The 24,108-nt window shown below is 47.7% G+C and overlaps 1 protein-coding gene across 1 annotated transcript in view; it reads right to left on the minus strand.

Moving 5' to 3' along the window:
* BBS2 (Bardet-Biedl syndrome 2) overlaps positions 1-24,108 on the minus strand; it is a 1,290,628-nt gene that overhangs the window by 522,129 nt on the left and 744,391 nt on the right. The window contains exon 10 of the mRNA XM_069640291.1: positions 23,135-23,274. Within this exon, the coding sequence (XP_069496392.1) occupies positions 23,135-23,274 (140 nt within the window). The remainder of the gene's footprint in view (positions 1-23,134; positions 23,275-24,108) is intronic.

Raw genomic sequence — 24,108 nt, forward strand, 5'->3', positions numbered from 1 at the left:
TTTTGTTCCCTGTCAAAGTTTGCCTACTGCTCCTGTTCTTGAGGATCTATTTTTGCGTCATGTTTTTCGTGATTTTGGTCTCCCGGATATTATTATATCCGACAGGGGGGCTCAATTCACCTCCAGGTTCTGGAGGCATCTTACTAGTTCATTGGGCATCGACGACCGCTTTTCTAGTGCTTACAACCCACAAACTGACGGTCAGACTGAAAGACTCCATGCCACCCTCGAGCAATATTTGCGCTGTCTGACATTGCAATCCAGGAATCATGGTTTTCGGTGCTGATCCATGCCGAGTTCGCATATAACAACTCAATTCATACTTCCACCGGCACCACGCCATTTTTTGCTATGTATGGCCAACACCCCCGAACCCTTCCGCTGGATTTGGCCACTGACTTTGCTAATCCGGCAGTACAGGGTTGTCTACGAGATCTTACAGCCGTTCGTGAAGCTGTACTTTGCCAATTAAAATTAGCAAAGGATCATGCAAAACAATATGCTGACCGTCATAGGGAACCAGCCCCTCAGTATACGCCAGGGAACAAAGTGTGGTTGTCCACCAAGAATCTCCGTATACCAGGTCGCATATGTCTTTTGCCTCGTTTTGTGGGTCCCTTTCCAGTGCTTTCTTTGGTTAATCCGGTTGCGGTAAAATTGGATCTCCCGTCATCTTGGAAAATACATCCAGTTTTTCATGTCTCATTACTCAAACCTTGCCTCTCACCGATTGGTTCCCCTCCTCGTCCACCACCTGTTATGGTCCAGGGTACTGAAGAATATGAGGTACAGGCCATTCTGGATGTTAAAACGGTCAGGGGCAAGCAGTTGTTTCTAGTGGACTGGATAGGTTATGGTCCGGAAGACAGGAGCTAGGAACCGGCTTCCAATATCCATGCACCTGTTCTCATGTCACGATTCTTGGCCTCTCGTGGGGGTAATGCTTCATTGGGGAAGGATGCTGTCAGGATTCGTAATGCAGGGAAGCATTCTGGCAGTCTTTCCCTTCCTGCTCGCTTACCTTCCTCGCCTGGTTTTCCTCCGCTTTTGTCACGGAGACGCTGGTTCAGGACACGGAAGTTTGCTCAGCCAGTTCGTTCTGTGTCATTTAAGCAGCACTGGGCTTTACCATGGAAACGCAGTCATTCTGCGTACTTGAGGTCACGTGTCTTTGCACGTTGTTAGACACTCACGTGACTTTTTGGTTTTCGTTCTTATGCCGCGCCTCCCCGCTACTCGCTGCTTCTGAAATTGTTATTTCTCTTGCCGCTACGGACCTTGCTTGCTTCTGTTGGATTAGTGTTTGACCCGGATCGTCTACTGGACTCCTGCTGGTTTTCCCTTGTTTTGTGCCTCTTGTTGGTTTGCTTCGACCCTCGGAACCGCTCATTGGAATTGTTACGGATCACGGATGTCTGCTTGATTTTTGCCCGCTTGGTTTTTTGATTCTTGGAACTATTCACGGATTTTCTCTTGTCTTCCACATTCGGCTTGCTCTGCTACTTACGTCCTCCACTCTGCTGCTACTGGAGCTTACTATAGACCTGTGGATACAGACTTCCTCATTGTCCTTCTGGAACTGGAGACTCTAGTGTACTAGGCGTCCGCGTGCCGTCGGTTTCAGGTGGACATTGTTTGCTTACCGGATTCTTGGTTTAGGCGTCCTCGTGCCGGCGGTGGGTAGGTGGATCAACGCTCCTGCTTTGCGGATCGCTTCTGCTCTCCATTTCGTCTTCTGGATATTGAACTTCCTTGGAAACTCTCAACTGAATTCTGACACCAATCTTTCTATTCTGAATTTGCCATTCAGTCAACTACAGTCAATTTTCAGGTACTAAGAGTTTGGGTTGTCTGTTCATTGCTATTCAGGTTGCCTTCTGTCACTAATGTACGGTTCCTTTGCTGGTTGACCGGTTCCTGTGACGTCCCCTCATCTTTAGGTCAATTGACCGTTCAGAGAGTTTCTTCTACCTCTCTGTTGGGTACATTGACAAAAATAACTCGTCCACTACACGACGAGTTCAAAATCTTGAAGTCAGGATTCTGGTTACCTTGTCAAGGAATATACCCTGACTTAACACACATCTATCTTACACCTGAGGGGGTCCACAAGGGCCCCAGACTTGATCGCTGGCTTCTGAACACAAATATCCTCTGCAGTCAAACACAAAATGTCAGGACAGCCGGTTGTCCACAGTTCCATCAGTTCAAATCACCCAATTTCAGGGCACTTCCTCATCAATCAGTTTCTTTGGTTCTTCTCCCAAAAGTCCTCTGGCTGGTGTGATTAATCCAGGGAATTCGCCCCTCTACCCAAGGGACTAGGCAGGGTAGCCCTGCGTATTCCTAACACCCCCTAGGAGACATGGAAAGCGGGATCCAGCTGGGGATTACCGCCTCCTTAGGACATCCGTTAACAGGGATCTGTGCTATCCTCCCTTGTCCCAGGTAGCCAATGTTTTTAATGTCTATATGGGAGTTGCATCAGACACACATAGGAATGGTCATGAGGCAGGAGCTGTTTTAGTTTCCGACCAGTTAATATCGCCCTCATTGTGTGAAACTGAGAACCAATGATGTGATCAGTCTCTGATCAGGGCGAGACACAAAGGACCCATTAGAAAGCCCAAGAGAGAGCAGAGAGTGGGCAGGAGTGAGCCGGCTTGTGGAGTTGAGTCGCGATGCCGAGGAGGGCCCAACCCCCTTTCAGGCAGTGTCAAGAAGTAGATACCAGCAGACGGCCTGGAACAAGGAGGAGGGATACAGCGCATGGAGTGCTGCTCCCTGCGGTCAGGCCTGGAGCTGGAGTAGCTCGGCCCCACCAACAAAAGAAGAGACGCGGCCACATGAACTGTGGTCCACCGGGCGCTGGTAGGAGCCACTGCCGATGTCCTGTGACAAACCGACAGAGGGAGGCTACTGGAGACCATGCAGTGATGCAGAAGAGAGCAGACAAAGCAAAGCGGTACTGCAGCCCTTCCTGAGGAATGGGACACAAGACTACAGGTACGCGGTGTGTTCAGGGAACCGGGCGGGAAGGCCCGCACATACCCCATTCTGGGGTGGAATCAGAAATACCCCATGCTGGGATGAGAAGGCTAACAAACGATTGAAGCAAAGCGTAGAATGAACCGGTGCAAGGTCCCACATACCCCAAGTCGGGGCTAGAATCCGAGCAGTCCACAAGGGTTTGAAGCAACAGTGAGTCTGAACCAGGGCAAGGCCCCAGATACCCCAAGCAGTGGCAAGAATAGGTATAGCCCACTAAGGACTGGACTACCAGAGAACCTGAAGCTCAGTGTGACCCCGTATACCCCAAGCAGGGTGAGAATCTGTTAGGGAGAATTCTCATTTCTGTGCTAATTCCCTTCAACCTTAGAGACCCCCAGCTCTTCTGCTGGACCTTAGGTTAGGATTTTTTAATTTTTATCCTGGAGCGAATGAGACCTTTATCTGACTCTCTCATGTTTTTTGATCTGATCTGGATTCTGTATTTCCTTAGTATTGGAGTCTGACAAACTCCATAGGCATCTACTTTTTTGTATGGTGACACACAGCACACTCCAGTGCAGTGTCACTGGGAAGTCCTTTGGATTTCTCATAAGGTTTAAATACCTTCTCTTGGGTGAACTACTGTTCCCAAGAATAGTAAAGCGAAATTGACTTTACTTACCTTTTTTCCTATGTAGGTCCAGCACACCCCATCTTATGTGGAGTGCTGGGAGTTGCTTAGTAGCCCCTTTTCCTACTTACTCATGTAACATTTTTTATATTACCCTCACTACTTTTAATGGCTGGTGGCAGTGGTTTAATTTTCCTACCATTGTGCTTTTCTACCTCAGGCTGAATCCTTAGCTGCAGTATGACGATTGTGTCAAAACAGCCCGGTCTTCTTTTTTTTGACATTTTTTGCTAGTGAGGTCATTCTTGGGTTTTACTCTGCGTGCCAAACCAGGTTTAACCCTTTTGTTCATTTTGCCTTTGGCGGGCTCAGTACTGAAACCCACCTCTGGCTCCATCGTGTCTGGCAGGGCAGGAAGCGAGGGACGTGCCCGAAACTCCCGGTCCATAGTCTCCTTGGTTACCTGAATGCACCCGGTGCGGATTGGCTAGTGGGCTGTCCTTGCAGGACAGCCACCCTGCTGGGTGAGGGATGGCTAGGCTGTGCATGAATGGGAGAAACCTGCATAAAAAGCGAGGCTTCTTGAACTGAAGACAGAGTGGACCACTGGACGAAACATCCGATGAAGGAATCATGAAGAGAAGCTTTCTGCATTTTCCTGTACCGTTGAACTGCCCAGTGAAGCTCTGCTGCTGTGCTTAAACTGCTTTTCCAAATCGACTAGAGAAGATCCGGAAATGACGACTTCTTCCCTTGAGTTGGTGGGACAAACTAATTCCAAGACGAACTTTGCTGGAAGATCTTCCTCAACTGGCTGTATTTCTATGCTGCTGCTGGAACCGAGTGCCAGGGGTCGAGAAATCCATAGTTGATGGCATCGTCTTTAAGCTGGACCGAAGCTCAAGGAAGATCCTGAGGACCCTCCCGAAGTAGGACGACCCAAGCTCGAGTCACCTCACCAGAGTGCTGGACTCAAGAAGTGAAGGAAGCCCATCAAGTGTCCAACATCCGCGGTGGTGCTATTTGCCGGTAGCTGAAACTGCAAAGTGCCGCTGAACTGAAAAGAGCCCGTAGCCGCTGACGACCTTCAAACTGCAGTGCAGGAGTACTGTAGGCGTCCTCCCTCTTGTCCCTATGACTGAGACCCAGGAACTAAGGATCTGCATCACTGCAACCAGAACAGAAGCCATCTGGATCCTCTTCTTCTAACCTAAGATACTGTGCTGACTAAGGGGTACGTAACTCTTTTGTCTGTAGCTTGCATTATCTCACTTGAGACTTGCAGTAGCTGCTTTTTGAAGAGTTGAACTCAGCTCTAACTTTCACAAGCCTACCAGCTTGTGACCCAAAAGTGATTTTCTACAAACTCTCTAACTTTGTGCAAGACCATTGTGCTATCTAAGAAGTGCCTCAGCTCCATAGACATTGTTCAAATTGACTTTGGCTGTCATGGCTCCCTGAAGACTCTTCTGACCCATTGACATTGATTCTAACTGTCCCTCATAGGTGATACATCGGTTTACATTGGTTTAACTAATATTGCTTGGAAAGATTCTATCTAGACTTAATTGGGGGATTGTAAAGTGTTAACATGCTCCAAGAACCTGTTAACCTTTTTCTTTCCCTAACCTATTCCTTTTCCACAACCTCAGAATTTTACCAAGTGCAAAAAGTGATATATAAATGCCAATACTATCCTAGTAATTGAAGTCACCTCAAGGTGTAGGAAGTGTGTATGAAGCATTTTTAAAGAAGATCTATTGCTTATCTTGATTCTGAGAAGGTGTTATGAAGTGTATTTTTATTGTTGCACATTGTCCTTTTTAAAGAAGGCTTATTTAAAACTGACCATTCAAGAAATAATTATTTTACTAGGAAATCTTGCGTGTAGGTGTTATTTGGATAATTGTATTTGTGGATTTCGATGCTACAGCTCTTCAGCTCAAATGTAACCCTCTTGAGATAGGTCTGGCTCATCAGTCACTCTAACAACTTGTGTAGTACAGACCTTTACCAATAGGTGGGTTACCTAATACCAAGAGGTCAAGACTGGTGTAGTCTTACACAGGGTTTCTGCATATCAATCTTACCTAACAGAATCTGTCTGAACCGTGTCGAGGCCCCAGTTAACGCAAGGTCAGGTGAAAAGCTGAGAGAGAAAAAAAGGCCCAAACATGGCTGAGAGAGTGAATACCCCACCTGATTACTCAAGAACATTTGTAAGGACTTTTCTTCATAGAACTGAGATTGAATAGCAGGCCAGGTGGCCTAGAGACATTAACCATTCTTCTAACGATTGGGCGGGAACCCCAAAAGAACTTGAACTATTTAAATGGAACCAAGAATTGGAGTAAGAAGCCCAGAGACATTGGCTGGTGACAAACCTGAAGTCCGCTCAGTACAGGACGCCTTCGAGGGGATTGGGTCCTCCGACGTATTCCATATCTATGACAGGTAATGTCCACAGCTGTGCTGCTTCGGAAAATCTTCGGCGTCTGCGTCCTGCGTCGATGACGTCCCCCGATGTGATAAGTAGGACGCACGACGCCCATAGCCTCAGTTCCGTTTTTTCTGCGAACGTGTTCGCTTCGTGAATCTCGGTACGCCTCGACTCTTTGAAGTTTGCTGTTTTCTTCTCGGTTCGTTGAACCTGTTCGGTTTTTTGTGAAGACCTGTTCGTGGAGGATGTCTACTTCGTATTCAACCCCATGTCCGCCAAGATGTCGGTCACAGACTCGCACAACGCCTGCCTCTGGTGCCTCGGGGAGGCCCACGATACGGACAACTGTGTCGACTGCCAGTCGCTCACGGCAAGGCCTTGCGGGAACGCAAGAAGAAGCTGTCGGTAGGTCAGGTGTCTAAGCCCCGGAAGTCGAGGTCTGCGGGGCTTTCGATGGATGACTCGAGGGGCGACTCTCCGCGTCATCGTCGGAAGTCCAGTGGGTCTCCTTCCAGGAGTCGGTCTCGCCACTCCTCTGCCTCTTCGAGGCATTCCCGGAAGCGCCGGCATCGGTCGCCTTCCCCGTCCTCTTCCGAGGACTCCGCCCGTCGGCGGGTCGCTTATCCCTCCATGCAAGCGACACCGGAGGAATGGGCTTCCTTCGGGAAGCAGATGCTAGCGATTCTTGAATCGCAGGGCACCGGTCCGTCCGCGCCTCTGAGTGGGGTCGGTCGGCACTGGTCGAGAGACACCGCTCGTACGCCTTCGGGCTCGGGTGGTCAGCATGGCTCGCGGCAGAGGTCCCGCTCAGACAAGGGTAGCCGTTCTCGCCATGCCGGTTCCAGGTCCCGGTCCTTGAGGCCCTCAAGACGGCGTGTCCTGTGCCGTCTTCGAAGAAGACGTCGACGCCTGTGGCGCCGAGGTCGTCGACGATTTCTCTCGAGGCTCCGCCTCCGAGGGGGTCGTCAACGCTGTCGGCGCCTAAGTCGTCGAGAGACACGCTCGGAGCTCTGGCTTTGAGGCCTGTGTCGACGCCGTCGATGCTGGCGGCGCTGCAGCCGACGTCGATTCGCTCGACGTCAACATTGTTTCTGTCGATGCCGGCGCCGACTCGTTCGCCGCCCTCAACGCCTTTCGAGGCGGTGGTGTCGGAGGGGCCCCGTGGCACGGGGTTAGCCCCTAGAAAGGCTCTGGCTAAGGTCAGGCACTGCTTTGGTCCCCAGATGTCTTCCTCTCCCCGCCTGGAGTACATTTCAGAGGGTGATGAAGGCTCTGATGACGGCTTGGTTCCGGTTCCGGTACCAGATGAGCTTATCTCGGGCCATAGCCAGTTTGGTGACCTGAGGCAGTCACTGCATGATGCCAGTGGACTGGACACCTCTCCGGAGGTGGTGTTTTGTAGGCCGGAGCCTGGCACTCATGCCAATTCTTCATATCGGCGCCTTATGTCTCGGGTCACGAGTACTTGGGTTGGTCAGCTCCCCCAGGGGAGTTTGTTCAGGATGATCTCACGGACATCCTTGATCTTGGTCCCCCCACTGACCCGGTTTTGCCGTTTCATATGGCTCTGCAGAGAAGGGTGGCGGCGGCTTGGACTGCTCCGGAGAGTCTCCTGGCAGTGGGCAAGTCTTTGTCGCGAAAATACCGTCCAGCCAGTAGCGACCCCTGCTACTTGTCCAGGCACCCCACTCCGGAGAGTTTGGTGGTGCAGGCGGCTACGGCCCCGGCAAAGCAGGCGTCGTATCCTACCATCCCTCTGGATAGGGACGACAAACGTTTTGACGGCTGGGCGAAGAAAGTGTTTTCTTCAGGGGGTATGGCGCTTCAGGCGGCCAACTCCATATGTGCCATGTCTCGTTTCACACACACTCTGTGGAACTGTGTTGCATTAGCGGCTGAACGTATTCCCGAAGGGGACGAACGGGATGGTTTCCTTGCTATGGTTCAGGATGGCAAGGATGCCATGTGTGAGGCTGTTCAGTCGGGTTTGGACATGGCAGATTGTGTCAGCCGGTCCATGGCGGCGAGCACCGTAATACGCAGGTTTGCGTGGTTGCGCAAGTCTGGGTTCACTCCTGATGTGCAGTCCCGGCTCCTCAACATGCCCTTTGACGGTGAATATCTTTTTGGCAGCAAGGCTGACGAGAGCCTTGAGAGGTTGCAGACCTCCAAAGCTGCAGCAAAGTCGTTGGGCGCTGCAGTTCGCCAACCTCCGCCTTTTCGTCCTAGGGGACAGCAATGGAGGGGAGGTTCCTTGCGCTATTACTCGTCCTTCAGTAAAGCGAGAGGAGCTAGCAGTCAAAGAGGCCACCGTAAGAGTGCCAGAGGTGGAAACAAGGGTACTCGAGGAGCCAAGGCCGCTCGGGCAGTTGCCTCTTTGCCATCAGGCAATGCCGCAGCCGCTACCACTCAGTCATGAGGCCAGGACCCATGGTTCGCCGGTTGGGGGAAGGCTGGCGCAGCATCTTGTAGAGTGGCGAGCCATTACTTCAGATGTGTGGGTTCTGGAGATCATAACCCACGGCTACTGTCTTCCTTTTCGGCAGAGGCCTCACGACAATCCACCTGGGAACCTCTCTTTGAAGAGTCCGGATCCGCTCCTTGCGCAGGAAATTCAAGCCCTGCTGGAGAAATGTGTCATAGAACTGGTGCCTGTAGCGGAGAGGAACAAGGGATGGTATTCCCCTTATTTTTTGATTTCGAAGAAAGACGGGGGATTGAGACCCATCATGGACTTGCGCGGTTTGATCAAACTCCTCAGGAAGGACAAGTTCAAGATGGTTACTCTCTCTCAAGTCCTCCAGGCCCTTCAACTTCATGACTGGTGGTGTCTCTCGACCTCAAGGATGCTTACTTCCATGTGCCGATCCATCCCAAGCACAAGAAGTACCTGAGGTTCGCGGTTGGCGACTCGCACTTTCAGTTTCGGGTCCTGCCATTCGGATTGACCTCCGCCCCAAGGGTTTTCACCAAGCTCATGGTGGTGGTGGCAGCGCATCTCAGGAAAGAGGGGATTCACGTCTACCCCTAACTGGATGATTGGTTGATCAGGGGGAGCTCTCCCGAGCAAGTTCTGGATCATCTGTCAGTCACCTGCCACTCCCTTCACAAGCTGGGCTTCTCCCTCAATTTCCCATTTGACACCAACGCAGCGGCTCCAGTACATCGGAGCAATACTCGACACATCCCTAGGGCAGTGTTTTCCTCCCCAGGTGATGGCTCTACACATTCAGCAGATGGTGCACAAGTTTCAACTTGCCCAGAATCTCCCAGCGTCCGAGTTCTTGAGACTGCTCGGCCTCATGGCCTCATGGCATCCTGCATTCTCCTGGTGCCAGAGGCTCGTCTGCAGATGAGATCTTTGCAGTGGGCACTCAAGCTCCAGTGGTCTCAGTCCTCCGACAGGCTGTCGGACCCTGTTCAGGTGCCGCCCTCGGTCGCCCAGGACCTTCTGTGGTGGGCCGTCGAAGGCAATCTGATGAAGGGGGCCCCATTTTGGCTGCCCTGGCCGGAGGTGACGATTGTGACGGACGCATCCCTCACGGGATGGGGAGCTCATGCCAACGAGTTGACAGTCAGCGGTCGTTGGTCTCCGTCGGAGTCCAGACTCCATATCAATCTGTTGAAGCTGAGGGCCGTCAGGCATGCCCTGAAGGCTTTTCTGCCTACTGTGCGAGGAAAGAGTGTCCTGATTCTAACGGACAACACGGTGGCCATGCACTACCTCAACAAAAAATCAGGGGGCAGGGTTACTTCCTCTGTGTAGGGAGGCGATGCAGCTCGAGTTCTGGGCCATCCAGCAGGAAGTTTCGATCTCGACTGTTCATCTGGCCGGAGACGACAACGAGACGGCGGACGCTCTGAGCAGGCACAGCACGATCTCTCACGAGTGGGAGCTGGCTCAGGAGATTCTCCTGGAGATCTTTGCCCTTTGGGGGACCCCTCAAGTGGATCTCTTCACCTCCAGTGTCAAACGGAAGTGCGAAAAGTTTTGCTCACGGGAATTTCCTCCAAAAGGAGCCTTAGGAAACGCGTTCGTGGTGGAGTGGTAATTCCCACTGCTGTACGCGTTTCCTCCAGTCCCCGTCATCCCGCAAGTACTGCAGAGGTTACGGAGGTTCGGTTTCCGGATGATTGTTAGGCAGAAACCTGTGCAGTTCCCTTGGGGAACACTGCAAAAGATTTAAGACTACAGGTATAGCAGTAAACCCACTTGGTAGCAGTCTGCACCACCCAGATTTACCTGGTAGCTGTGGCTGAGCAGTCAGACTTCCCTCAAGAAGAGCTAGGCAGTATGCAAAGTATACACAATATGTACTCAGACACAATAGCACAAGCAAACACTGACCAGAGCTTGGTTTCAAAAAGTATATAGTTATTTATTTTTTTAAGAACACATAAGTTGAAAACACTCTAGCAAAGTATAGTAAAAAAAACACTTAAAACACAGTTATAATGAAAGCAGTTTCAACCCTTACTCCTATCTAGACAACTCTAAGTTAGCTCCACATAATTAAAACAGAGGTGAGCGCTTAACGTTAGATGACACTCTAGTAGGTTTAAGGAAGGGATAAAAAGAACCAGAAATGGGTTAAGCACACCACTCTAAGGTCCAGAACACTTGCAATAGGCTCAAAGAAGCACAAAGTCACAGGTGAGCAAAAGTCACTAGGCAGGGCCCACTCTTAGAGTAGCCGGAGCGAAAATGTGCCCAAGATCACACCGTTATTAGGGATTCAAAGTCTTGCAAAGAGTTAGAAAGGGTTTAGAGTGGCTTAGAAGTTTAGCCAGGGTATTCCAGGCACTCCCAGGTTCGAAAGCCGGGGGCTAAATCTACCCCGTACAGTCGGTGGCAAGGGAAGCCAGGCGGAACACGGTACCTTAAGCGGAAAGGATCCTCCAGCGGTGGCAGTTGTTCCAGGCAGTGGCAGCAAGGCTCGACGTCGGTCAGGGGAGAAGAGGTTCTCGCAGAAGAGCAGAAGAAGAAGGTCGTTGCACTGCCCGGGAAGAAACCAGCCGCGGAGTCCTCCGGTCAAAGGGTTGTACCGACTTTCGTGGTTGGGGTAAAAGTGGTGGGGTTCCGGTTGCCGGGGTGCTTGGCACTGGCAAGGCGGCCACGAGATACCTCGAGAAGCGAAAAGAAGGCGAAAACTGGTTGTCCCCACCAGTCAAGGGAAGGAGCCACTCCGTTAAGAGTTCTCCTCGGTCGTCGGGAAAAGTGGTGAGACGGTTCAGCAGGGCTCCACCGGGTGGTGTCGTCGAAGCAGGTCGGCTCAGCTCTTCCCTCGTCGGATTCTTGGTCCTGTGGCGACTTCTGAAGTTCCAGTCCCCAAAGCCCTGCTTTTATGCAGCAAACCCCCATTCACCCAGCCTAGCTGTCACTCAAACATGCTAAGTGGTGAGCCGGCCGGCTCACCACTTGGGCCAATCAGGACGGAGTGCGACTTGAGTTACCAAGGTAACTCAGTCCAGGGTGCCTAAATCCCCCTCCACCCCTCCTAAGTACCCCAGACAGAGTGGCACCACTTTGGAGGGCTTCTGTGGAGAAGCCCGCCAAAAGTGGAACAAAGGGCTCCACTTTGGGTCAGAGTTACAGAGGCGAACACCAACGCCATTTTAGAATCAAGTTTTGGCAAAAAGTCCCAACCGGAGTTATAAAAATAAATATATAAACCGGCGGTATGTTTAAGGCTACCGTAAATAAATAATTAAATGTGTTAGCCTAAAACAATGGGAAATCCCATAGGAAAATATTCGCGGTCGAATATAAAACGTAGTTTCCACTGCCACCAGCCAAAACTCGATCAGGGGGGACGGAGACGTGCCCCCTCGACTAACAGACCCTGGGGCAATCGAATTGCCCCAGCCAGTACGTCCACAATATGATGGTTTGTACTGGTTCTGTTCAGGATTCAAGACTAGCAAAGTCTTTGGTGACTTTACATGCCCTGGGAGACAGTAGTCAGTCCCAGGGTATGGAGTCTAGGTTGGGGAGTCCCTAGGACACCCCTGGGTCACGGCACAGAGGGTGCTGTGTAACCCACATCACAAAAAATACATGAGGCCCTATGGAGTAAAAGACCCCATAGCCCATTCAACACAAGGTTTAACCAAGAAAACACACTTCAACATGTCCAAGAGTGAGGGTAAAAGAGTCTCACTCTTGGCAGGAGAAAAAAAAAGAAACCCCAGAAATCCAGCAAAGCTGCTGGGGGACTCACTAGGTAGGGAAATTCAGCCTAAACAGAGAATTCTCCCTAACAATGATCCTCATTGCTCTGGCGTAGGCCCGGAGGACGTGGTACCCGGACCTTCTCGACTTGTCCATCTGCCCTCCACGTCATCTTCCCTACCGAGACAATCTGCTCTCACGGGAGGGGGGTCAGGTTCTCCATCCAGAGGTCAAATCCCTCAACCTTCACGCTTGGCTTTTGAAAGGTTGAGGTATAAGGATTGGGACCTCCCTGAAGACGTGATGGAGGTGTTGCTCTCGGCCAGGCGGCCGGCAACAAAGTCTCTGTACCGTTGCCGTTGGAGAAAGTTCTGCGACTGGTGCAGAGTTAAGAATGTGGATCCTTTTGAATGTGACATTCCCATGGTTCTGTCTTTTTTGCTTTCCTTGGCCCACAGGGTCTTGCAAGTGGGGACCATTAAAGGTTACCTGCCGGCGCTGTCCATATTTAAGCGCTCGTCTGAAGAATGTTCCTATTTAAGATTCCTTTAATTTCTCAGTTTTTGAAAGGGCTCACTAATGTGTTCCTCCGTCACCTTTTCTGGTGCCCGGTTGGGATTTGAACCTTGTTCTCAAGTTTCTTATGGGTGCTCCGTTTGAGCCTTTACATTCTTGCCCTTTGAGACTGCTAACTCTTAAAACTGTGTTTTTGGTTGCGGTTACTTCCGCTCGCAGAGTGAGCGAGTTACAGGCACTTTCAGTTAAGCCACCCTTCACTGTGTTTCATAAGGACAGGGTTGTCCTTAGAGTTCATCCTTCTTTTCTTCCGAAGGTGGTTTCGGAATTTCATTTGAGCCAGAAGGTTGTTCTTCCGGCATTCTATCCTCCTCCACATCCTGGTAAGGAAGAGGAGAGGCTCCATAGGCTTGATCCTAGGAGAGGGTTGAGCTTTTATATTTCGCGCATGTTCCGGGTCAGAGTGGACAATCAACTTTTCATTGGTTACGCTGGAAAGCGTTTCGGACAAGCTGTGACGAAACAGACTTTGTCTCGGATTATTTTAGTTATCTCCGAGTGTTACCGCTTGGCGGGTAAGGACCCTCCGGCTGGCTTGCGGGCCCATTCTACCAGGGGAGTGGCTGTGTCTGCCCTGCAGAGGGGTGTTCCTATTCGTCACATCTGTGATGCAGCCACCTGGGCTTCAGTACATACTTTTGTACGTCACTACTCCCTCGATTCCATCAGAGGGCAGGATCTGGCCTTTGGCAAGGCAGTCCTATATTCCGCAATTTGATTGCGCATGCTAAATTTGTGTTCTAAATTCTTTTCCCACCTCCTTGCTTGGTACTGCTTTGGGAGTCTGTCATAGATATGGAATACGTCGGAGGACCCAATCCCCTCGAAGAACAAGTTACTTTCTTACCTGGTAACGTTCTTTCGATGGGATGGTCCGACGACGTATTCCATATCGCTCCCTCCCTACCTTCCCCGCTGCACAATTTCTTTTGCGATTGCAGCTTGCTTTCCACAAGGCCTTGTGTGTCTGACTGGCAGAAAACTGGTGGCGCACGTTTTGGGGGAAAAAACTATAACTGAGGCTATGGGCGTCGTGCGTGCTACTAATCACATCGGGCGACGTCGGCCGTCGGAGGAGGTCCTCGGGGACGGCGCATCGACATCATCGACGCAGACGCTGAAGATTTTCCAAAGCAGCACAGCTGTGGACATTACCTGTCATAGATATGGAAAACGTCGTCGGACCATCCCATCGAAAGAACGTTACCAGGTAAGAAAGTAACTTGTTCTTCTCTACTCCTGAAAACCTTGAGGGCGGATCAGAAACCAGCCAGAAATATACTTTGGCAAGAGGCTGCAAGTGGCTTTTATGTTTTGAGTAGGTTCTTTTTTTCTTTATAAGTGGTAGGGTCAGTAGATATTAGGTTTTCCTCTAGACGGTGGACAGATTTTGTGCTAACAACATCCTGACATGCACCCTTTGTCCTTTCCCTTTCTTAGCATAGGGATCCGAGTGGTAGGGATTAGTATATGGGATTAGAAATACAATAAAGCGTTTATTGGGTCAAACCACAATGAGCGGTCTGTCTCCTGATTCTGACTTACCACAACGGTCTGCTCTTGGTGCTGGTATATGAGCACCTCCAATCTTTCCTGCAAGTTTTCTAGATGTTGCTGTGTATGTGCCACAAGCCTCAGGCATAGATGGGGTTCTGCTACACTGGCAAAAACTTCCAACAGTGTTTGTCGGGTTCCAGTCTAGAAAGAGGTGCTGTAGATGGCTAGTCACCTCTCTTGTCTAGGGTCCCAGTCCAGCACTGCTCTCCTGTTCTGGTCCAGACTATCCTCCATGCGCCTTCATCCTCTCACGTTAGGCTTGGTCCCTTCGGCTTTGGGCTATGTGAGCTCTCCCTTTCCTTCCAGCTCTCACGTGCACCCATCCACTAGTCCTCTGGGATATCTTCAGGATTACAACCTCCTCCTCCTGTTATCCTTCTGTATTCACCACCCAAGGTCCTTCCCTAACCACTTACCAGGGTCTTCTACCATCTGCTGATGCCTTCCTCCTACCATCTCCTGTTGTCTTCCCCCTACCATTTCCTGACGTCTCTTCTCCCTCTTGTCTACAGCATCCGCCACTCTCTCCTGTATCACACTCAACTCCTTCCTCAGTCTCCTTCCTCATCCTCCAACTTGCTTCAAACTCCTACCACAATCATCTCCAAACACCAACACGTCCTCTTTCTGGGATGTCCCTTTTACACGCAAGTGGGTGTTCCTCGGAGGCAAGTCTGGGCTCTAAGGACTGCATGGGTATATTCTAAGTATTTTAGTATTGCAGCAGTGAGATTAGCTAGACTAATTGCTTTCCATGCTCAGCTGTAGAATGTGTTGTCTTGTGATCCAGACGAGGGTAGTACAGCTGCAGTATGTGTTTCATTTGATCCAGACACGGGTTGCATAGTGGCTTAAAGAAGCCAGTCCACCACGTTGGATTTTCTGTCTGCACTAGTCAAGTGCATGCAGGTTGTAGAGGAGCTGTGTCTGCAGCAGGATTTCAGATAAGTGGTTTAATTTTTCCTGTGTTGTGCTGAGTTTCTGATGAGTCTGAGCATACATTTTATTGAATCTGTGCTCTGAGAAACAGGCACATAGTTTCACAAGAGGCCCTGGGCCTCCTTGCCAGGCTCTTAGAAGGCCATTATCAGTTTTATGAGGCATGTAACTGTCCCCTGCCCAGTGACAGGGCTGAAGTGTGGGCGACTGGGGGAACTTACCCATAAAAACCCCTCCACATTATCCAAAAGCTCAGAGGTCTCCGGTCCCCTTGGTCACACCACTAGATGTTTCCAGAAGAAGGCAGCACTTAGAGACTCTACATTTTTCTTAAACTTTTTTATATCAGATTCATATGTTTTCTGATGCTTGTGGCAGTCTTGGCTCAGTAACAGGGCCAGAAGGAAAAGGGATATATGGACACACTTGAAGTTGGATGACAGAGTTGAGGTCAGCTTCTCTTTTTGGAGAAGGGTTCATGTCCTTTGTGAAGTCAGATCTGTTAACCTGCATTAGAAAACAGGGCGTGAGGTTTTAGATATGGTTGGGGTGGGGTGGGGTTCTCAAAGTGTGGAAATGGGGAGGAGTTTGTTGTAAAGCATTTTTGTTCTGGTTTGCAGTACAAGTTGGGTTAGGTGTGGAATTTGTGTCAGGGATGTGGTGGTTTTGATCTCGGATGAGTGATCTCACCATACTAACATGGAATGTTTATAGGTTAAACAGTTGTGAAGCAATTCAGGGTGATGCCATCTCTTGTCCAAGAAACCCATTTAATTCTGGATGATTAGATAAGCTGTCAAAGAAATGGGGGGCAGTGTGCCTAGCACCAAATACTTCACTTGTGACCGGTGATACTAATTTGGGTAGCCAATAGCGTCTGATGGCTGTGGAATCAACAGACAACTTGAAACCAAGCAAGTGTGCTAACAATTTTATTCTTGGTCAGAAAGGTTGTGTTACGTATATGAAACACACAATAGTAGAAGGGTTGTTTTGGGACAAAAGAAAATAATAGGATCCCCCCAACTGACATCTTCAGGACTGTACTAATCAGTTGTTTCCTCTCTTTTAAGGTCTGGAGCTTTGAGATGTTACAGTGTCCCAAACAATTATTTCTGGGCTTGAGCAGTATTCACCATGATGTCATCTTGGACCTCGTGGACTGAAAGCTCTAATGTGTCAAGTAGCCCTAGTGCCCAAACCGTCATTGCTGGACTGTTCGAGGGTAGACTTAGACCATCTTTTGGGGGTGAAAGTGATCAAGTCTATTTTGCTACAGGCAGCAGAGAAGGTCTATCGTTGTATGGATCATGCTATGTCGGTCAATCCCTGAAGGGAGTGATTATGTGGATTGCAAGGAAGGGAGGTATACTCCTAGAACAGATGCAGAGGCACCAGAAGCACCTCAGTACAGAGGGAGTAAATTAGATCTGTGTGCATCAGGGAAGATGGGGGTTCCTGAAGATAATCAGCTGAAACATAGCTAGTTTAAAAAACCAAGCAGAGGATATGAGATGGGCTCAATGGGTGAGCTCCTTTGAAATTATCTGCCTGCAGGAAATGCGGCTTGAGAATTATTGTATGCTCAGGGAACGGTTTCCAGCATTCGATGTTTATGCAGTAAATGCAATCAAATCACTGAAAGACAGATGGAGAAGGACGTTAGCCACATTAGTGTGTAAAGCATTGAGGGGATTGAGAGTGGAATGTATGTAGGTCAGCGATTAGACTTTGAAAACAGACATCTATAGGTCGGAACAGAGTGAAAAACATTTCCTTACGATTCTAAACATATACATCCCACCAAAATTGTCAGATGTGGTCATAACTGGGAAAGGATGTCCTATGTTGGCAGTTACTGAGGTAGATCCAGAGGCCAGCCTCCTATTAATCAGTGATTTTAATGCTAAAATTGGGGCTGATCAGAAGTGCAGCGTTGAGCAGAAGCCTTTAGAAGATATTTTAGTTATACCCTGTAGGAAGCTGTTTAACTTAGTCCATGATGCGAGAGGTAGGGCCTTAGCAAAACGTATGTGCTCCTATCAGTTAGTCTAATTGAAGGGCCGCTGAAAGAGGGACATGCCATCAAAAGCTACGTTTAACTGTCATAGATGTGGACTGCATCTCCTTTAATAAAGTATATGGATTCGAGATCGTAGAGAGATCATTAAGTGATCACAACCCACTGGCAGATAAAATAAAGGAAGGAATCAACCGCCTGGCAACAGCTAGTGCTCACTCAGCTTGAACAGACCAGGAAAATTGAGCGAGATGAGTTGGGTACCCTTATGCAGTATATCGATGTACAGCGTATAAGCACTAGACTGCATAATGAAATTGACCATACAAGGATCTCAGATTTTGAACAACTAGGAAAGCTGGATCTCAGGGGTAAAAGGAGGGAGGGGGAAGCACGATGGTTTGATGCAGAGTGCAGATTCGCAAAGTGGAATTTAAATAGGGAGGTGAGGGGTGGGACTATTAAGTTCTCAACCCTATTTGAGAAGAAACGTGAAAACAAGAAGCTCCTAAAAGCTAAGAAACATAATTTTATTCAATCACCTCCATAGGGTGGTTAAAGCAAAAGCACGCTAAAGGCTTCTGGGGACTTTCAAATGGATTCAGAGAAAATATTGGTGGGGTTATTAGATCGATTACGCCTGATAGCTGGATTACACATTTTTACAGTGTATTAAATAATCCAGAAAGAGATGAAGTAGGTAGAAAAGAAATAGTACCAGAATATGCAGAAAACTTAGTCTTTGTTGAGGAGGAAATTTAGACATATTTCTCTACTAAACCAGGTAAAGCTGCAGGCCCTGATGGGATAAGACTAGAAATCTATTCATGGTAACAGAATGGTGGGAACCTATGTTAAAACAGGTTTGTAATGCAATATCAACACTAAGGAAAGGCCCACCAAGTTAATGGAGCAGGAGTCTAATCCAATTTTCAAAAAGGTTGAGACAGCGAACCCACACTGTTATAGCCCAATTTCCCTGTTAAACATCTGAAGCAAAATATTTACAGGATGTCTTGCGGCTCGGCCTATGGCCTGGGCAATGGAGAATAATTAAATTCAAGCAAGCTTCCGGAAAGTCTTTGCTGTCTTAGACCACTGTTTTGTATTAACCATTATAGAAAAGTATGTGAAGGTCAGAGGCAGCAAAGTATATGTAGCCTTGCAAGACTTACCTAAATCTAAAACATTCGACTCCATTGACAGAAATGTACTCTGTCGGAAGCAGATTAAGATAGGTGTCCCTGCGGATCTGTTGCAGATAATACAGATGGTTTATAGTAATACGTTAATTGCAATTCATTGTGCACAGCCGTATAAATACTCAGGATATATCAGTACCAATAGGGGTGTCAGAAGGATGTGCATTGGCCCCTTCTTTATTCTCTCTGTTTTATCCACAAAACTCTAATTTCAAGATGATGCTAGCAGCGGCTTCAGTACGCAAATTACTTTTTCAAAAAACACAATCTCTCCTTGAATTTAAATAAGGCTAAGATTGTTGTTTTTGGAAAAGGAAGACCCCGGGACAGTTGGTGCATTGACCAAGAGAAAATAGAGGTTGTCGATGCTCATGGATACCTTGGAGTTATCTTTTCGAGAAATGGAACATGGACCGCCCACGTAAAATCTTTGGTCAAGCAGATGGAAGCAAGTCTAAGGGGCCTTCAAAGGTTGTATTACCTGCATGTGGAAAAAGGCTTGACAAATGCCTTGAAGTAATGGATCTCAACAAAAGATCAGCCACTTTGTACGGCAGCGAGTTGTGGGGCTTCTCCTCATGTAACAATCTTGAATCTGTGAAAAATGTCTTTCTGAGGAAGTTAGTGGGGTTATCCCCAGTAACACCGGGGGATGTATTATGATGTGAACTGGGGATTTTAAGAATATAACGACAATCTTGTTTTAGATTGGTAAGGTGTTGTATGAAACTGCTGGTGAACTCATCGTTGAACCCTAATATTGGGAATGCCCTATCGGAAATGTTAAGCGGCCTGGTACAGGGCACATTTCAATGGCTCTCGGTGGGAGGGAACAAATCGGACAAATGGGGACTGAACAACATGGAATATTTGCGCACATGTCCAAAAGACAACAGAGAAAGTTAAGGAGCATCTAGATCAGGATGAATGGATTAACACTCAGAAGCGTGTCTCAAAATTGTCCTCTCTGAAAATGTATCGGTAATGTTGTGCGGTGCGGTCCCCCCAAAATTGTCATAAAGGTCAACTCCCACGCTTGCAGAAGAATTATTCTAATGATCAGACTAAATGTTCTACCGGTGGGAGCCAGAACACCATGGCTGGATCTGGACAAAAGTTTCCTGTGTGCGCTGGGAAGGATTGGGAACCCGATACATTTCTTACTGGTATGCACATTTAATACAGGGCCACTATTAAGACAGTTAAGGCCACACCTCCTAAGAATAGGCCATGTTTTTAATTATGTGCTCGGAAGGTGAGAATTTTATGTTTGATATTTTATTATTTGTGAAAGAATCATGGGGAAGGGATGTGTCCATTTTTTGCTAGTAGGGGAATTGTTACGGCACTTGGTTTAAATTCAACCATTTTTAGTATTTTAATGTTCAAGTATGAATCACTTGCATCAATTGGCAGGCTAATCTTTTTATATATAATGTATGGAATATCTGTATTATGTGTGCATTGAATGTTGTAAACGGAATAAAATCTTCTGAACTTGAACTTGTGGACTCTCCTACGATGTATTACCACCTTTGGGACTTTTCCACAAGTCAGGGGAATTGGTATAGATTGATATACGAGAGATCCAGTATGGTGCAGTGGCCTGCCTGGTTCTCTCTCTGCACCGCGAATAGCCTAGACAATAAACCAGGTTCTCTTTCGGAGAGAGGGACATCCTCTATGGCATGGTTACCAATTATGTGGGCCACCAGAAGTTTTGGACTACAGCTTCCATTATCCTTTACCACCAACTATGCATGCTACGTTGATGGGCGTTGTAATTCAAAACATCTGTAGCGTCTCAAAATCAGTAACCATGCTCTATGGCTTTCAACATGCAGAGACATGGGATCTCCTGCAAAAAGACCGGACTTCCAATTTAGAGAAGGCAGGACAGAAAGGAAGTGGGTTGGAGTAAGGGAAGTTGAAACTCCCAAATAATCATAGACAAGACCAAAAGGTCCCTGGGATGTGTTCGCAAATAGGCAAATTAAGCGATACTCGTCAGCAACAGGGAAGTGAGCTAGGGCCGAAAAGCAATTGTTACGTCTTGCTTAAGTCCGAAGAGGAGGACTATAGCCCAAAATCATATGTTTTCGGCATTGGTTGTTGCTTGAGGAATTGAAAACAGGGTATCAAATTGAGTTGGCATGTTTGTTTGCGATCGTGAAACTGCTAAAAACAACCAAGACCTGCTCCTGTAAAACCTGAACTACAGCGGATGTTGAAACTGTGTACTGACCTCTTTGTTATCATATATAATGGCTTGTTGGTCTATGCAGAGGTCATCCTCTTAACATGGCTGCATATAGGTATACTGCACAATGGTATTTCTTGCAGAAAGCTGCATCCAATCACCCTAGCTAAAAAAAAGGAATCTGTGCAAAAGACCCAATCATTTTGGGGAGGGCAGAGCCAGCCTCCATTTGGGGTCCAATGTTCCTAGGCAATGATCAAGTCCCTAGATTTTGAATGAGCCTAAACTGTGAAAGCCCCAGCATGTGATAGTGATGAAGGGTGCTTAGTCACCACAATAACGAATGAGGTGGATATTGGGGAAGACAACAAGTCATCATTTATGGTAGTTTCTGAATGTCAACTACCATACATGTGATTTTGACATACACAGTTGAAAAGGGGATAATGAGAGCTTGTCTCAGAAGATTCCCCACTGTGGGCTCCAGCTTAAGAAGAAACCATAGGGCAAAAGAGAGCCCTGGGTATGATACCAGTGGAAGTCAGTGACTCTTGGACAAACTGTCCTGGTCTTCCCTCTTTTGAGGAAGCATTACGTCACTGACACTGAACTTCCAATGACTAAGCTCCAAAATGGGAACCACAGACCATGATCCAGTGAATGATTTAGCCCCAGAATGGGAATCCTCAGGCCTTAGCTCAGGGGAAAATATAGACCCGGTATCAGGATCCACAAGCAGTGGCCTTCTCGAAAACATAACCCTAACAAGGATATGTGGGCATAAATCAGATAGAAAATGTTGCACCTGAGCCAGTCTCCTCAGACAGAATGTCACAGTTAGTCCCTGAGCATACGACATTTAATAACAAAAAGTCAGACATACCTTCAGCTACTACTTATGATGCACAAAGTACTTGAGAGCCTGAACAGGAGGTTGGTTAAAGATTGTCTTCCAGAAATGCAGTTTGTCCCTCAACATATTGACCTTAAAAGCATTACACAAGGATCATAGTTCCCATGAATGATCTCACTGAAGGAACCCCAGACTTGGCGTGTGTGGGTGAGACACAGGGAACTGTTGGCTACAGGACCTGAAAGAGGTAACACCAGGTTTATAGCACATAAGCAGGTTTAAAAAGGCTGTGTGAACCAGTATAATGAAGAATGTAATTGAAAAGGGCTATCAGAGCTGAAAAAAGCTGAGTCATTGCTTTGAGAAGCCCAGTCCCATTCAGCATATGCATGAAGTTGCGTGCAATGTAAAATACAATTGATTTACTTCTTTAATGCACTCAAATAAATGAAAACATGTAAATTGATAGGTAATGAATTATGCATATCACAAAATCAATACAGGAATCTACACGTTAATGTATATGGGGTATGTGTGAACTTCGAAACCTTGCAGAGTTTTCATCCCTGCCTTGGCAAATAGGCAAGAACTCCAGACACTTCCGTTTACACCGTTTCTTTTATAGTCTTGAACTGTACGCATTTATTTCTTACATTTAAAAAATAAAAACTCAGGTCCCGACTCACAAAGTATTATGCGAGAGAAAAAAAAAGCACAAAAAATGTACCTTTTTAACTGTGCGATTCTAAGAAATTGAAGCGCATTTTACTCTGACAGGGACTTAAAGAACCAGTCATTGTGAAATGTGCATTTCCTTGCAACTGTTCAAAACAGACACAGGGGTATGCATGCGTTCTCTTTTCCTGTACAAAATCCAGTTTGTGTACTGGGATGTGATCCCAAAATGCATGGAAACATCTCCCCTGGCTTGTACGATTGTGCACAGACGAGGCAAAGGGGAGTCTGAATGTTTGTATCTATGATGGCCACATTGAGTAGGTCTTTGTGAAGAGGGTGAAGCTTTTATCCTGCAAGTGGTAAAGGGGGAATGGCACATCAAAGTCTATGTTCTACAAAACTCCCTCATTCAATATACAACATATTTGGCCTCATTACGACCCAGGCGGAGGACCATGGTGCTATTAGCACCATGGTCCATGCCGGTGTCTGCCGTGGCGGAATGGGGAATTACCACCCCATTCCGAGGTTGGCGGGGCGGTAATTCCCCATTCCCATTTTTGCCCCATAGGGCTCAATGGGAATGGGGAAGGCGCTAAGTGCGGTGCCGCAAATTGCGGCACCGTACTTAGCACCAAGGTCCCTTTGCGGGTCCCTACTTTAACGGCTGGTAAAACAAGCCGTTAAGGTCGGGTCCCGCAAAGGGACCTCGTAATTAGGCGCTAATAGGTTAACGGCGCTGCATCCTTTTACGGCGCCGTTAACCCATTAGCGCCTGGGTCGTAATGAGGCCCATTTTCTTTTAGACATACATATTGTTAACATTAAACTGCTATTTTGGGCCCAATATAAGGGCAGTAGCCAACAAATATTACCTTTGAGTTCTCTTCATAGTTCCGCAGTTCCAGCAGCAGGTTTTGCTTCTTCTGACTGAGCTCTCGCACAAGTTCCTGCTCCACACTCGTGTCCATCAGGTTTCCTTTCATCTCATAGCTGGAGGGAAGATACCCCCGCACTAGATGAAACATTTCATGATCAAATGTCAAATTGGGATAATACAGGATTATATTATATGCATGAATCGACCACTGAATTTAAAATTTAACAGATGCAATCAGTGTATATAATTTTAAATTAAGTTGTTATAGAACACTTGATTAGTTTGAGCATCACCGATGAGCAATTAACATACATAGATGTTGATTGTAGGTACGAGCGGTCAGTAACAACTACTCTTATGCTCATCACCCCATGAATTGGACATGGATAACGTAACAAATTGGGATTCACAGGGGCCTATTGGGGTGACCTTAAAGCCATTCCCGTCACCTCTGCAGCACCACATCCTTACAGTAGGGAGTCACATAGCTCACTGGAGAACTACTCCATCTGAGAAAACCCCATCCCACAGTTAGCCCGGCCACCAGGGCAAACATAGGAAAATACCATAACAACTCACAGAATTCCACACTGGCCTGGGTCAAAACCTGGGCCACATCTAGAAAGAAGGTATGGGGTTTGGAAGGGAGAACACCATAGAAACTACTTAGCGTGGTACCCAAAGCTCAAGAGAGCAGATGGGAATATTCCCCCAAAACAGGCACCCATAATGTTCCCATAAAGGCAGAAAGGGGTGGACATCTCCCATAATTCCTCAGGTTTCCAGAAGGAAAACCTGCACCAGACTAGAAAAGCCTATTCTATATTGCAGGTACAGGAGAACAGCAGGGATTTTGCTGCTGCCTTTGATGTTTGTAGTTTTTCTAAACTGTCATTCGCCTTCTTACCAAAGAAAGAAGAGCCGTCAAAGGGCATATTCAAGAGTCTGCTTTGCACATCTGGAGCAAAA

The sequence above is a fragment of the Ambystoma mexicanum genome, chromosome 1q, assembly GCF_040938575.1.
Source record: "Ambystoma mexicanum isolate Mex_15411 chromosome 1q, UKY_AmexF1_1, whole genome shotgun sequence".
Lineage (NCBI taxonomy): Eukaryota > Metazoa > Chordata > Amphibia > Caudata > Ambystomatidae > Ambystoma > Ambystoma mexicanum.